Source organism: Nicotiana tabacum, chromosome 10 (assembly GCF_000715075.1).
Source record: "Nicotiana tabacum cultivar K326 chromosome 10, ASM71507v2, whole genome shotgun sequence".
NCBI classification, from domain to species: Eukaryota; Viridiplantae; Streptophyta; class Magnoliopsida; order Solanales; family Solanaceae; genus Nicotiana; species Nicotiana tabacum.
The window spans coordinates 151,770,985-151,784,476 of NC_134089.1; the positions used below are offsets into that span (position 1 = coordinate 151,770,985).

The 13,492-nt window shown below is 34.2% G+C and overlaps 1 protein-coding gene across 2 annotated transcripts; it reads right to left on the reverse strand.

The window, feature by feature from the left end:
- Positions 1-652: 652 nt before the first annotated feature.
- Positions 653-5,120, reverse strand: LOC107804090 (GDSL esterase/lipase At2g04570-like). 2 transcript variants are annotated; one of them, XM_075223406.1, is made up of 4 exons: positions 4,734-5,120; positions 2,728-3,226; positions 1,668-1,767; positions 653-931 (listed from the first exon to the last, which is right to left on the reverse strand). In XM_075223406.1, the coding sequence occupies exons 1-4, from the start codon at positions 5,097-5,099 to the stop codon at positions 880-882; spliced, it is 1,017 nt and encodes a 338-aa protein (XP_075079507.1). In that variant the 5' UTR covers positions 5,100-5,120; the 3' UTR covers positions 653-879. The 2 variants fall into 2 exon arrangements, with proteins under 2 accessions (XP_075079507.1, XP_016483393.1); XM_016627907.1 differs by lacking the exon at positions 653-931 and having other exon boundaries at positions 1,385-1,767.
- Between the last annotated feature and the right edge of the window lie 8,372 nt (positions 5,121-13,492).

Sequence of the window (13,492 nt, forward strand, 5' to 3'; positions counted from 1 at the left end):
CGTATATTAATAAAACTCCTAAGTAAAAGGATTGAAAATAATGGATTATAACCTAAAAAATATATAAATACTTAACGAAACTTTTGCATAAAATATTTATAGAAATATAATCGGTTAGTGTTAAAAAGAAGAAAAGAGACTCCTATAGCTAAAAGGATTCCAAAGTGCTGATACGTTTCCTAATACTCCTATGACTTTAGGAATTGAAAGTGTTCCATCCAAAGATTTTTACATGTTAATGAAACGTACAATTTTTTTTTTTTACAGATATGTTATATTACATTACACAGCTTAAATAAGGAAGGATTTGGTACACAATCTTTAATTGATTTTGAAGTCCTAAATTTTAGGATGAGTTAAATTACTATTCCTAAATATTAAAAAATAATTAAATTACTACTTTGTCCAATATAAACTTAATTTTTTAAGGGTAAAAAAGTCGTTATCCGTTTTTTAGGATAGCCAACTTATAATGATATTCAATAGAATTCAACTTCTGTATTCTGAAAATATAGAAGAAGTATACAATATTTGGTCACCTTAACATAATTGTAAATAAATTTCCATAATAAGTGGATTTGACACAGTGTTTTAAAAAGCGTGAGCGTAAGGCGAGGCGTTTTACATATGTCTCAGCCCCTTGACCTTGAGACTATAAAAAAGTACAATAAATACTTTCTTTTCAAATTCTTCGTGCCGCCCTCTTTCACCTTCCATCCAAGAATAGACACAAGGGGCGGATTTACCTTAGGCTAAGCTATGTTCTTCGCTGAAATAGTCCTATTCATGGTGACCTGGTTGTATTGGGAGAAGCTGTAGGCATTATTGCACGCCAGTCGATTTGAGAATCGGGGTACTCAATTTAACATTAAAAACTTTTCATACAGGAGGAGTATCCACGGGGGTACTGCAAAACATGTGTGAATCCCATCTAATGGAAAAATCAAATTCAATGAGGATTTGATTCATCGAACACGTACACATCATGAGCATCATGCCTTTCTATGTTCTATAGACTTGTATGTAATTATTGAGAGTGAAGATATTCTACATAATATGAATATTCACTAAATACACAAATAAGTGATATGCAAAAAATAATAAATCTTTATAAATAATATAGAATGACAACACATGGTAAATCTATGTTGCTTGGTCCGCTGGTTAAGACACTGCAGTTCTCAAGTTTGGTTTGGGGGTTCGAGCCAAATTAACACAGTTTTGTTCTTCTAAGTTTTACGGTCCCTTAGCATCTTTAAAAATGATTGATATGATCTAAATTGTATATTTTTTATGCAATGTCGTTTCAAATTTATTTGTTTAATTTTTAAATGTGTCACCGTTTATAAAAAATTCTGCGTACATCATTGAATTTCTTCACATATAACAACAATAACATATTCAGTATAATCTCACAAGTAAGATATGAGAAGAATAACATGTACACAGATCTTACCCTTAGCTTGTGAAGGTGCAAAGACGATTTTCTATTGATGATCGACACACCAAACACCGAATAAACAAGTAAAAACAAGTGAATGTACAAAAGACATGATATGATCCAACAGTGCAACTATTGAAATTGGCGAAAGACATGTCTCATCAAGAAATTAGAGATAATGTGGTTTGTTTTGTCCGTCACATGAAAAGCATCCCAAAATACGTACTTGTTTGCATCTGTGCATGTCAATGGGTTTAAACTATCGCACAAGTAACCCATTTCAAATAATCCTGTGCCACAACATGCTACGCCTGCCACTTCAAACCCTGTTTTCCAAAAAATGTACTCGGGTCAGGAGACAAAACTAAATACGTAAATGGATAAATGCATATTAATTGAAAAAATTGATTTTCTTCAACAAATTGAAGAAAAGTTGGTTGCATGAAGTGGAGATAGAAAAGATTAATTATTATATAACCTTTTAAGTTGACAAATATAGAAAAACGCAATTAATTTGTAGAAGAACTTTTACCAAAACATTATGAGATTTAAATAAGTCTTGAAGGGGCTAAGCTAATTTTAGGTGCATTATCATCGTTGAATACATGTATGTATGTATGTATGTATGTATATATATATATATATATATATATATATATATATATATATATATATATATATATATATATATCTTTTGTTCTATTTGAAGTTCATTTTGCCAACTTGAATTATTGTATTGGAAAAGCATAAAATAATAGTACTCCTATAAACTCTTAGAGCTGCTCACATCTCCTAATTAATAACTTACACTTCCACTGTTCCAATTTGTTTGATACAGTTCAGATATCAAGAGTTAAACTTTTCAATTTTGACCACAAATTTGAACATAGAATCTTTAATTTTTTTTCAAATAAAATTTACATAGTCAGAAACTACATAAAAAATACTATAAGTCATAATAATTAATAATTTAAAATATTTAAAAAAATATTAAAAATTTATAATCAAAGAAAAAACTTGTCTAACTCTCGAAATTCGAAATGCATCAAACAAATTGAAACAGAGGGCGTAACCTAAAAAACAAAATAGATAACCTACTATAACAAGTTAAATTACGTACATTGATAATACATTTTATGCTAATGTATATCTAATTTAAATCCTTTAGGAATTATCCTTTCTCGTAGGGTCAAAATTATGTTCTCAAAGGCAAATAACAATGGAAATAAAGTTAATGAAAAGAGTGAAAAGAGGATCCAAATATAGAGAAGCAAAAGAAAACTTACCATAAGAAGAAGGTTTTCTAATCATATGTAGCAAGAGATTATAAGCATCAGCAAAAACCACTCTAATCCCAGGAAGTTCTTTGTTTAGTTTCTGAACTAAACCACCCAACATCACATTAAAATGCTTAGCCACATTATTATATTTCTCATTGCATCCATCTCCATTTCCACTTATATAATTTGTTGCTCTTTCCAAAGGTAAACACCCCATTGGAGGAAGTCCGGTTAAGGAAATTTTTCTTGCTCCCATTTGATAAATTTGCTTTACAAAATTCTGTGCAAGTCGAAGAAGGAAAATCTGAAATTGATCTTCTGTGTATTGAGAGGCACGTCTGCTTTGCATTGAGTAGTAATTCTCTAAAAAATCATTTGTTCCTATGCTTACTAAATATAATGCCTCTTTTATTATGTATTTGGCTTTCTTTTTGCCTGCGTATGCTCTTAGTTTTTTCTGATATTCCTTGTAGTATTCCACTTCCTTCCACAATGGTATCACATCCTACTAAGAAAAAATAGTTGTAATTAGTAACAACGTAAATAATTTTTTAACAATTTAAGCTTTTAGATGAGATGATCACACGCCTCAACATGGTATTAGAGCAGGCAGAGGTCCTGAATTTGAATCTCATTGCCACCCAATATAAATAAGAAATTCCACTTGCACGTGAGAGAGCGTGTTGAAGACAAAATTAAATAAATAAAAATGTGTTCTTTCTAAAAACTTAAACTTTTAAATGAGATGGTCACACACTTCAACACCTTCAAATCTTTTATTAATAATTACCCAACTGCTTCGCATTCATAATGTACATAATTTTAGTAAATCAAGCACGCATACATAATGGAATTTAGCAAATAGTATATATCTCATTGTCACCCAATATAAATAAGAAATTACAATTGCACGTGGGAGAGCGTGTTGAAGACATAATTAAATAAATAAAAGTGTGTTTTCTCTAAAAATTTAAGCTTTTAGCTGAGATAATCACACACTTCAACAACTTCAAATCTTTTATACTAATTATATTATTACCCAACAGCTTCACATTCAACCTAATGTAATTTTAGTAAATCAAGCGCGCATACATAATGGAATTTAGCAAATAGTAATATCTAACATAAAATGATCTAGAAAACACTAGAACTGCTTCATGATTTATTCATTCAAAGAAAAAAAAAAGTAAAATATAAAATAGGGCGGTCGGCCAAAACTAATTATATTTACTAGTCAATTTTTTTTTTTTACAGTAAGTATATTTTTTTTATATATAATACATACAAAAAAAATATTTTATCAATTATTATTTTTCGGAGGCGACTAAACATATATATTTCTCAAGAAAACAAGAAGAAAGAGAAAAGCTTAATTATATTATGGGTTCTACGTGTCCTTCATTTCCATATATATATATAACAAAAGGCAGCACGTTTTACGCTTTGAATAAACATTACAATCCCACCTGACGGTCAATGCCAAAAACAGTATCAGTAGAGAGAACAAGCTGATGTCGATATAGAACTCTTACTTATCCGTATTATGTTTATATCAAATCAAGCTATTTAACGACAATAGTAAATTATAAATTAAGTAAAAATACATACTCCTATCTGTTAAGTGATAAATGAGTACATTAAAATTTAAAAAGTTTGTTTTGCAATCGTCGATTCGATTTGATGTAAACACCGAATGCGAGTAAATCGTTGATTTGTTGTGTTGCTGATTTGGTGTAAATACCAAATGCGAGTAAATTTTAAAAATGATAGCTCGATGCACAAAGCATCTCGCGTTCACATAGGGTTCAGAAAAGAACCGTATCCCAAGGGATGTGATATAGACAGCCTACCCTAATGCAAGTATTAATTAATGACTGCTTCCATTGCTCAAATTTGTGATCTATAAGTAACACGATTACAAATTTTACCGTTACTCTAAGGTGTCCTCAAATATAGAGTAACTTTTGATCATAAAAAAAAGGCACATATAAAGGGCAAAAAAGAAAACTTACAAGCACATCAGAAGTGGCATTATCATAACCAGTACCAGCAGAAGCAAAGCAAACTCCCATTGCAAAATCAGATATATCAAATGCCGGATCCAAATAAGCTGGAACAAATGGTCTCAATCCAAAACCCTCAGATATAAAATCTGGCGGAATTCGCCCATTGCAAAACCTCCCAGTTGGTTTTTTACCGTAAAAATCACGACCGTACGGCTCAAAATTGCTCTTTAAAACAGTGGAAATCTGGTTGTTATTCCCTGAATCAACAGAGGAATCACCAAACACTATAATTGCTGGAACTTTTCCTGCCAAAGTTGTAGTCATTAGTAACAAGAATTGACACAGAATAATACTGACGAAAGTGTAAGCCATTGTTTAATTTGTGTTGAGATTAATTTGAGTGGAAATTTGGTGATTTTTATATATAAGTAAATGGAGGGTACGTGGAAAGGTTGTTGAGATCATTAATGACACTAAAATAAATATCGGTAGATAATTTTTTTACTCTTTAGCAGTGAAGAGTCCAGCAAATTAAAGTTTTGAGTGAAGCAATTAATGAGATTTGGTAGAAAAGCATGGAAATGACCGTTCAGCGGTTTTTACTTCTCAGCTATATTGTGTCAGTTTCTGTGGTTCGGCCTTTAATTTTGAATCGGAAAGTGTAATTTTGTCACTCTTATGTGGTTCTTGGTTTTGGATTACTCATATTTAATGCTCCTAGATTATGACAATCTTGCTTGCATATGTACGTTACTGAGTAACTATGTTTGTTCGCATTCTTTAAGAATTTCACTGGACGCGTGAGGGATCCTTCAAAATAATGTATTTTCAGAGATACTCTAACGCAAGTATGGTTGTATATTTGGAGAGTTCGAGTTGTTGGGTTTTAAGCATTAATATGACTTAAAAGAGGGTGAATGAAAAATGGAGGGAAATAGAATTTTTGAGTAAAATTTTAAGTTCCCCTCCCCCGACAAAGAAACATTGTCCTATATTGGAAGAGCAAGAGGTTTTTTATAGGTATATAAGCAATTCTTCTTCTTCTAACTCTTAAAGAGTTGAGAAGAAGGCAAGCCTCGTGCCGTCGTCGTCGCTCGGATTCGGCTTCGGATTTGGTCAAATGATTGATTAATTAATTTTTTGGACCAAATTTATTGTCCCATATTGGAAGAAGAAGAGGTTTTTTATGGATATATAAGCAATTGTTCTTCTTCTAGCTCTTAAAGAGTTGAGAAGAAGGCAAGCCTCGCGTTGTCGTCGTCGTCGTCGCTCGCTCGGCTTCGGCTTAGGTCAAATGACTGATTGATTAATTTTTTGGACCAAATTTAATTGTTAATAGTAAAATATTAACAGAAATGTTATTAAATATCTATTTTATTAACAGAATATTAATATTAAATCCAACGGTCCGTTATCAGTTTTTCGCTTTTCAATTTTGTAACTGAAAATTTACCTACCTCTTAAATTCCCGGTTTATTATTGCATAAACAAGACATTTATGTTATGGCATTTATGCTATGGCCGTTTGCATAAACAGTCATTCTGAAGAGTTGCACCTCTTTAGTTTCTAGCCCAACTTTGGCTATAAATACAAGTCCATTCTCTCATAATTTTCATATGATTTTTTGAGTTTCTCCTCCTTCTTCTGTATTGTTTTAACTTCAAAGAAAGCAACAATAAGTGTGATTTGCTACCAAACTTTGTGTTTGCTGAAACACTGGGGTTTGAAGTATCACTACACCAGTGTGTAATTCGTTCTATCCTGGGAGGAAATAATCCATAACCTTGGGTACTAGGAGGAGATTAAATTCCTTAAGGAAACATTGTGAATGCAGTGGGCTCGGATTAACTTCTATTTCGTTTATATTTTGTTTTTGTTAGTTTATTTTCTCCAGAATTATTTTACAAATACACTTTACTAACAAGCTTAAGGAATTTAATTTGTATTCTGTATTTGTGTTATATTCACTGTTCTGGAGATTAAAACCTTTGTGGTTTTCTACTCCGTTAGAGATTAAAGTCTACGTGATTTTAACGTTTGCTTGTGTCATTCTTTTACAGAAATGACTAATGATAACGGAAACCAAGCTGTTCCGATGGTGACTACCAATGTGTAACAAGTCGAACAACGGCATTTGCACCGGCAGAGAAACCCAAAAAATTTCTAGGTTAGATTTCAAGCGGTGGCAGCAGAAGATGTTCTTCTACTTGACTACTTTAAGTCTGCAGAAGTTCATTAAGGAAGATGTTCTTGTTCTGCCTGAAGAAACTCCAGAGAATGAACGCTTTCTCGTGATTGAGGCGTGGAAGCATTCTGATTTTCTGTGCAAGAATTATGTTCTTAGCAGACTAGAAGGCGATTTGTATAATGTCTATAGTGGCGTGGAGACGTCAAAAGAATTATGGATAGCGCTTGAAAAGAAATACAAAACTGAGGATGCCGGGTTGAAGAAATTCATCACCGTTAAGTTTTTAGACTACAAAATGGTAGATAGCAAGTATGTTATTACCCAAGTCCAAGAATTGCAAGTGATTATTCATGATCTCCTTGTTGAAGGTATAAATCGAATTAATACTGATATTGAAAGTAGTAATTTTAGTATTTTTACTAACAGAATTTTCATTGAAGATCTTGTTATCAATGAAACATTCTAAGTAGCAGCGATGATTGAGAAGTTGCCTCCTTTGTAGGAGGACTTTAAAAACTACTTGAAACACAAACTCAAGGAGATGTCCCTTGAAGATCTCATTGTTCGGTTGAGAATTGAAGAGGACAACAACGTGGCTGAAAAAAGAGGCCGTGGAAACTCAACAATAATGGGAGCAAACATTGTTGAGGATACTTCTCAAAATAAGAGAAAGAAGAAGCAGGCTTCTGGATCGAAAAGCAGCGCAAGCAAGAAGCGGTTCAACCGAAATTGCTATAATTGTGGGAAAGATGGACACAAATATACGGAGTGTCGTGCTCCGAAGAAAGACAAGAAAAAGGGTCAAGCAAACATGGTTGAAAAGCATGAAGATGTTGATGACTTGTGTGCTATGCTTTCTGAATGCAACCTGGTGGGAAATCCTAAGGAGTGGTGGATTGATTCTGGAGCCACTCGCCATGTTTGTACTGTTAGAGAAGCCTTTGCAGCATATACTCCTATTGGACCCGAAGAGACGTTTTATACAGGAAATGTTGCAACCGCCAAGATTGAAGGATTTGAGAAGATCTTTCTGAAGATGACTTCTGGAAAAGTGGTGATTTTGAACAACGTCCTTTATGTTCCCGAGATTAGGAAAAATTTCGTCTCTATTGGGCTTCTTGTTAAGAATGGTTTTAAATGTGTTTTTGTATTTGATAAGGTTGTAATAAGCAAGAACGAAATGTTTGTAGGAAAATGTTACCTCACTGAGGGCCTTTTCAAGCTGAATGTAATGGTTGTTGAGAATAATAATAAAATTTCAGCTTCGTCTTACTTACTTGAGTCAAATGAATTATAGCATATACGTTTGGGTTATGTCAATTATAAAACCTTGTAGAAAATGATTAATTTAGAAGTATTGCCTAAGTTTGAATGCGACAAATCAAAATGTCAAGTATGTATGGAATCTAAGTATGTTAAACATCCTTATAAGTCAGTTGAAAGGAATTCAAATCCTTTAGACTTAATTCACACAGATATTTGCAACATGAAGTCAATACCTTCTCGTGGTGGAAAGAAGTATTTCATAACTTTTATCGACGATAGTACTCGATATTGCTATGTTTACTTACTTAATAGTAAAGATGAAGCAATAGATGAATTCAAGCAATACAAAAATTAAGTTGAAACGTAACCTAACAAGAAATTCAAAATGATAAGAAGTGATATGGGTGGTGAATATGAATCTCCTTTTGAACAAATATATTTAGAATATAGAATTATTCATCAAAAAACGGCCCCTTACACGCCCCAATCCAGTGGGATTGCGGAAAGAAAGAATCATTCATTAAGAAGATGATGAACGCATTGTTGATAAGTTCTGGTTTGTCATAGAACTTATGGGGGGAAGTCGTTCTTACGGCAAACCAAATATGAAATCGAGCCCATAGCAAAACGCAATCCATTCCATATGAAAAATGGAAAGAAAGGAAGCCAAACTTGAATTATTTTAAAGTGTGGGGGTATTTGGAAAAAGTGCAAGTTCTTAAACTCAAAAGGGTAAAAATAGGACCGAAAACCGTTGACTGTGTTTTCATAGGATATGCGACCAATAGTAAAGCATATCGATTTCTGGTTCATAAATCTGAAAATACCGACGTTCATGATAATACGGTTATAGAATTAGATAATGCTGAGTTCTTTGAAAATATCCGTATAAAAAGGAATGTGAGTCGATTGGTGAAGGATCTAAATGACCTTGGGAAGAAACAAAAGAAAGTATATTTAATCAGGAGGATCCAAGACGTAGTAAACGTCAAAGAACGTCTACTTCATTTGGACCAGATTTTATGACTTTCTTATTGGAAAATGAGCCTTGAACATTTAAAGAAGCTATGTATTATGCGGAATCATTGTTTTAGAAAGAGGAAGTCAATAGTGAAATAAAATCCATATTGAACAACCATACATGGGAATTGGTTGATCTTCCTCCTGGAAATAAACCTTTGGGTTCTAAATGGATCTTTAAGAGGAAAATGAAAGATGATGTCACTATTGATAAATTTAAGGCAAGACTTGTAGTCAAAGAATATAGACAACAAGAAGGTCTTGACTACTTTGATACATACTCTCCAGTTACAAGAATTACGTCCATACAGATGTTAGTAGCATTAGCTGCAGTGTATAGTCTTGAAATTCATCAAATGGACGTTAAGACGGCCTTTTTGAATAGAGATTTGGAGGAAAAAATCTACATGGAATAACTTGAAGGGTTTGTGATTCCAAGTAAAGAAAAGAAGGTCTGTAGACTTGTTAAGTCTCTTTACGGACTAAAACAAGCACCCAAATAATGGCATGCGAAATTTGACCAAACAATATTATCAAATGGTTTTAAGATAAATGAATGTGATAAATGTGTGTACAATAAAAATGTTCCAAATCACATAATCATTATTTGCTTATATGTGGACGATATGCTTATAATGAGTAATGACATTGCCAACTTAAATGTTACTAAGCGTATGCTAAGAGCAATTTTGATATGAAAGACTTGGGAGTTGCTGATTTAATTCTGGGGATTAAAATCCATAAGACTCCTCAAGGTCTGGCATTGTCACAATTTCATTATATTAAGACAGTACTTGAAAAATTCAAGCACTTAGGGTTTAAAGTTGCAAAGACTCCAATTGACGTGAATCTTGCATTAGCAAAGAACAAAGGCCAAAGCATATCACAATTGGATTATGCTCGTGTGTTGGGATGCTTAATGTACATCATGAATTGTACACGACCAGATATAGCTTGTGCTATAAATAAATTGAGTCGATACACAAACAATCCAGGTCAATCTCATTGTATGGATATGAAACGAGTTTTGGGATATTTAGAACATACCCAGGGCTTTGCTTTGTACTACAGTAAATATCCTGAGCTGATTGAAGGATACTGTGATGCAAATTGGATTACCGATTCAGCTGATTCAAAGTCCACAAGTGGATATGTATTCACTATTGGTGGACGAGCGGTATCTTGGAAGTCGTCCAAACAATCTTGTATTGCCTGCTCTACATTGGAGGCTGAATTCATAGCCTTAGATAAAGCCGGTGAAGAAGCTGAATGGCTCCGGAGTTTCTTGGAAGACATTCCATTTTGGCCCAAACCGTTGGCACCAATATGCATACATTGTGATAGTCAAGCGACAATTGGAAGGGCTAGGAGCATTATGTATAACGGTAAATCTCGTCATATACAACGAAGACATAAAACCGTTAGGCAATTCCTCTCTAGAGGAATTATCACGATTGACTATGTAAAGTCAAGTGATAATGTGTCGGATCCACTTACAAAAGACCTAACTAGAGAGGTAGTTGAGAAATCATCAAGGGGAATGGGACTATTGTTGGCCCAAGAACAGGTGAAGTTTTGAAGAATGACAAATGAACTCAGTCATAGACCAGGTCCATCTTGTAAAGCACTGTCATGATCAACCTACACATGTGAGATGCACGTGAAAGAGATAAGTCCTACTGATCAAGCAGCAATATCTCCTGATTTGATCGAAAAGGTTGCATATTGGATAAGGGGATAAAGTCTCCTCATATGAAGAGAATACAATCCAGATAAAGAGAGTGTTAGAGTTTGATATCTTCAAGGACTCAACTACGATAGAAGATCAGAAATTGAGTCCCAATCAAACTCTAATTTCTAACCTATTAAATGACAGTGATTGTTCTCTTTTACAGGTATTGCACAAACGCAGAAGTTAAACTAAATTGAAAGCAAAAGAGTAAGGCGATTTTGCAAGCAATTTATGTGAGATTTGAGTGTGCACTCCTGAAGCTACTTAAACGAGATAGAAGAACCAGTTCCATTGTGTTTTTTCTTATTCTAGTTCAATTGTAGTAGGTGGTTTAAAGTTGTACCTTTCAGCTTTCATAGAAGCAATTGTATTAGGTACTTTGAGTGTTCAAGTTATAAGCTAACTTGAAGTTGTCGCAACAGTTGAGGCTATGTGCTACAAGGTATTAGAGTTAATCCTTAGGTTTACAAAGAGTTTTTGTAAATGCTGTTTTGGCTCAGTGATTTTAGTGGAAGTTTGGGAAAATCCTACTGAGTAGTAGGTCGTGGTTTTTTCACCTTTTGAGCCAGGTGTTTTCCACGTAAAAATCTTTGTATTCTTTATTTTATGTACTTTTTATTCTGCAAACAGTAGTAGTTAGAACATTCTAGAGAGAAAATTGGGTACCAAACAAATCACCCCCCCTCTTGTGTGGTATTGACGTTTAGAAATGTGTCAGATCCACTTACAAAAGACCTAACTAGAGAGGTAGTTGAGAAATCATCAAGGGAAATGGGACTATTGGTTGTCCCAAGAACAGGTGAAGTTTTGAAGAATGACAAATGAACTCAGTCATGGACCAGGTCCATCTTGTGAAGCACTGTCATGATCAACCTACATATGTGAGATGCACGTGAAGGAGATAAGTCCTACTGATCAAGCAACAATATCTCCTGATCTGATCAAAAAAGTTGCATATTAGATAAGGGGAGAAAGTCTCCTTATATGAAGAGAACACAATTCGGATAAAGAGAGTGTTAGAGTTTGATATCTTCAAGGACTCAACTACGATAGAAGATAAGAAATTGAGTCCCAATCAAACTCTGATTTCTAACCTATTAAATGATAGTGATTGTTCTCTTTTACAGGTTTTGCACAAATGCAGAAGTTAAACTAAATTGAAAGCAAAAGAGCAAGGCGATTTTGCAAGCAATTTATGTGAGATTTGAGTGTGCACTCCTGAAGCTACTTGAACGAGATAGAAGAACCAGTTCCATTATGTTTTTTCTTATTCTAGTTCAATTGAAGTAGGTGGTTTAAAGTTGTACCTTTCAGCTTTCATAGAAGCAATTGTATTAGGTACTTTGAGTGTTCAAGTTATAAGCTAACTTAAAGTTGTCGCAACAGTTGAGGTTGTGTGCTATAAGGGATTAGAGTTAATCCTTAGGTTTACAAAGAGTTTTTGTAAATGCTATTTTGGCTTAGTGATTTTAGTAGAAGTTTGGGAAAATCCTACTAAGTAGTAGGTCATGGTTTTTTCATATTTTGAGCCAGGTGTTTTCCACGTAAAAGTCTCTGTGTTCTTTATTTTATGTACTTTTTATTTCGCAAATAGTAGTAGTTAGAACACCTAGAAGAACCAGGTTCTTCTAGAGCGAAAATTGGGTATCACACAAATCACCCCCCTCTTGTGTGGTATTGACGTTTAGAACATCACTTGCTCCAACCAACTCTCGCGTCAAGACCGTGAATGCCGAGGTACAAAATGCTCGTGGGGTAGCTAATGGAGTTGGTGTCAAATTGGGAGGCCTCCACTTTTCAATGGTCAGTACTATTCTTGGTGGAAGAACATGATGAGGGATCACATCATAGGAGAAGACTATGAACTCTGGGACATAGTCACTGATGGTCCTCTAGCAACTACTAAGAAGAATTCTGAAGGAGTGGATGTGCCAAAGACAAGAGCTGACTGTACTACTGAAGACCTGGAGAAGTGGGAAACGAATGCCAAGGTAAAGAAATGGATTGTGTGTGGACTAGGACTATATGAGTATAGTATAATTCAAAGATGTACCACTGCTAAGGAAATCTGGGACACTTTGCAAGTGGCTCATGAAGGAACACCTCAAGTGAAGAGGTCCAGAGGAACACTACTGTATTCTCAGTATGAGAATTTCACCATGAAGGAAAGAGAAACCATCCAAGAGATGTATATAACCACACCGACAAATGAACTTAAGTCTCTTGGAAGGATTATTCTTGAAGAAGACAAAGTTGAGAAGATTTTGACAAGGGTTCTGCCAGTCTCTTGGGAAAGCAAAATCACTGCTATTTAAGAATCAAAGAACATTGCTACCCTCAAGTTGGATGAACTAATTGGAAACCTTACTGCCTATGAACTGAGAAGGCAAACCATAAAAATGGATGCACCAAAGAAGGAAAGAAGTCTAGCTCTCAGAATTGCTGAAGGTTCAGATCTGGAGGATGATGAAATGGCTATGATCACAAGAGATTTCAAAAAGTACATGATAAGAGTAAAGGGTTCTTCAAGAGGTACAACCTTCAATAAACCAAGGGCT

Excerpts from the sequence above, each read along its gene's own strand:
- LOC107804090 (XM_016627907.1), bottom strand. The coding sequence starts at position 5,099 with ATGGCTTACACTTTCGTCAGTATTATTCTGTGTCAATTCTTGTTACTA. Across the intron at positions 3,227-4,733 it reads ATGCCACTTCTGATGTGCTT|GATGTGATACCATTGTGGAA; the intron begins GTAAGTTTTCTT and ends TTTTCTTAGTAG. Across the intron at positions 1,768-2,727 it reads TAGAAAACCTTCTTCTTATG|GGTTTGAAGTGGCAGGCGTA; the intron begins GTAAGTTTTCTT and ends TTTGGAAAACAG.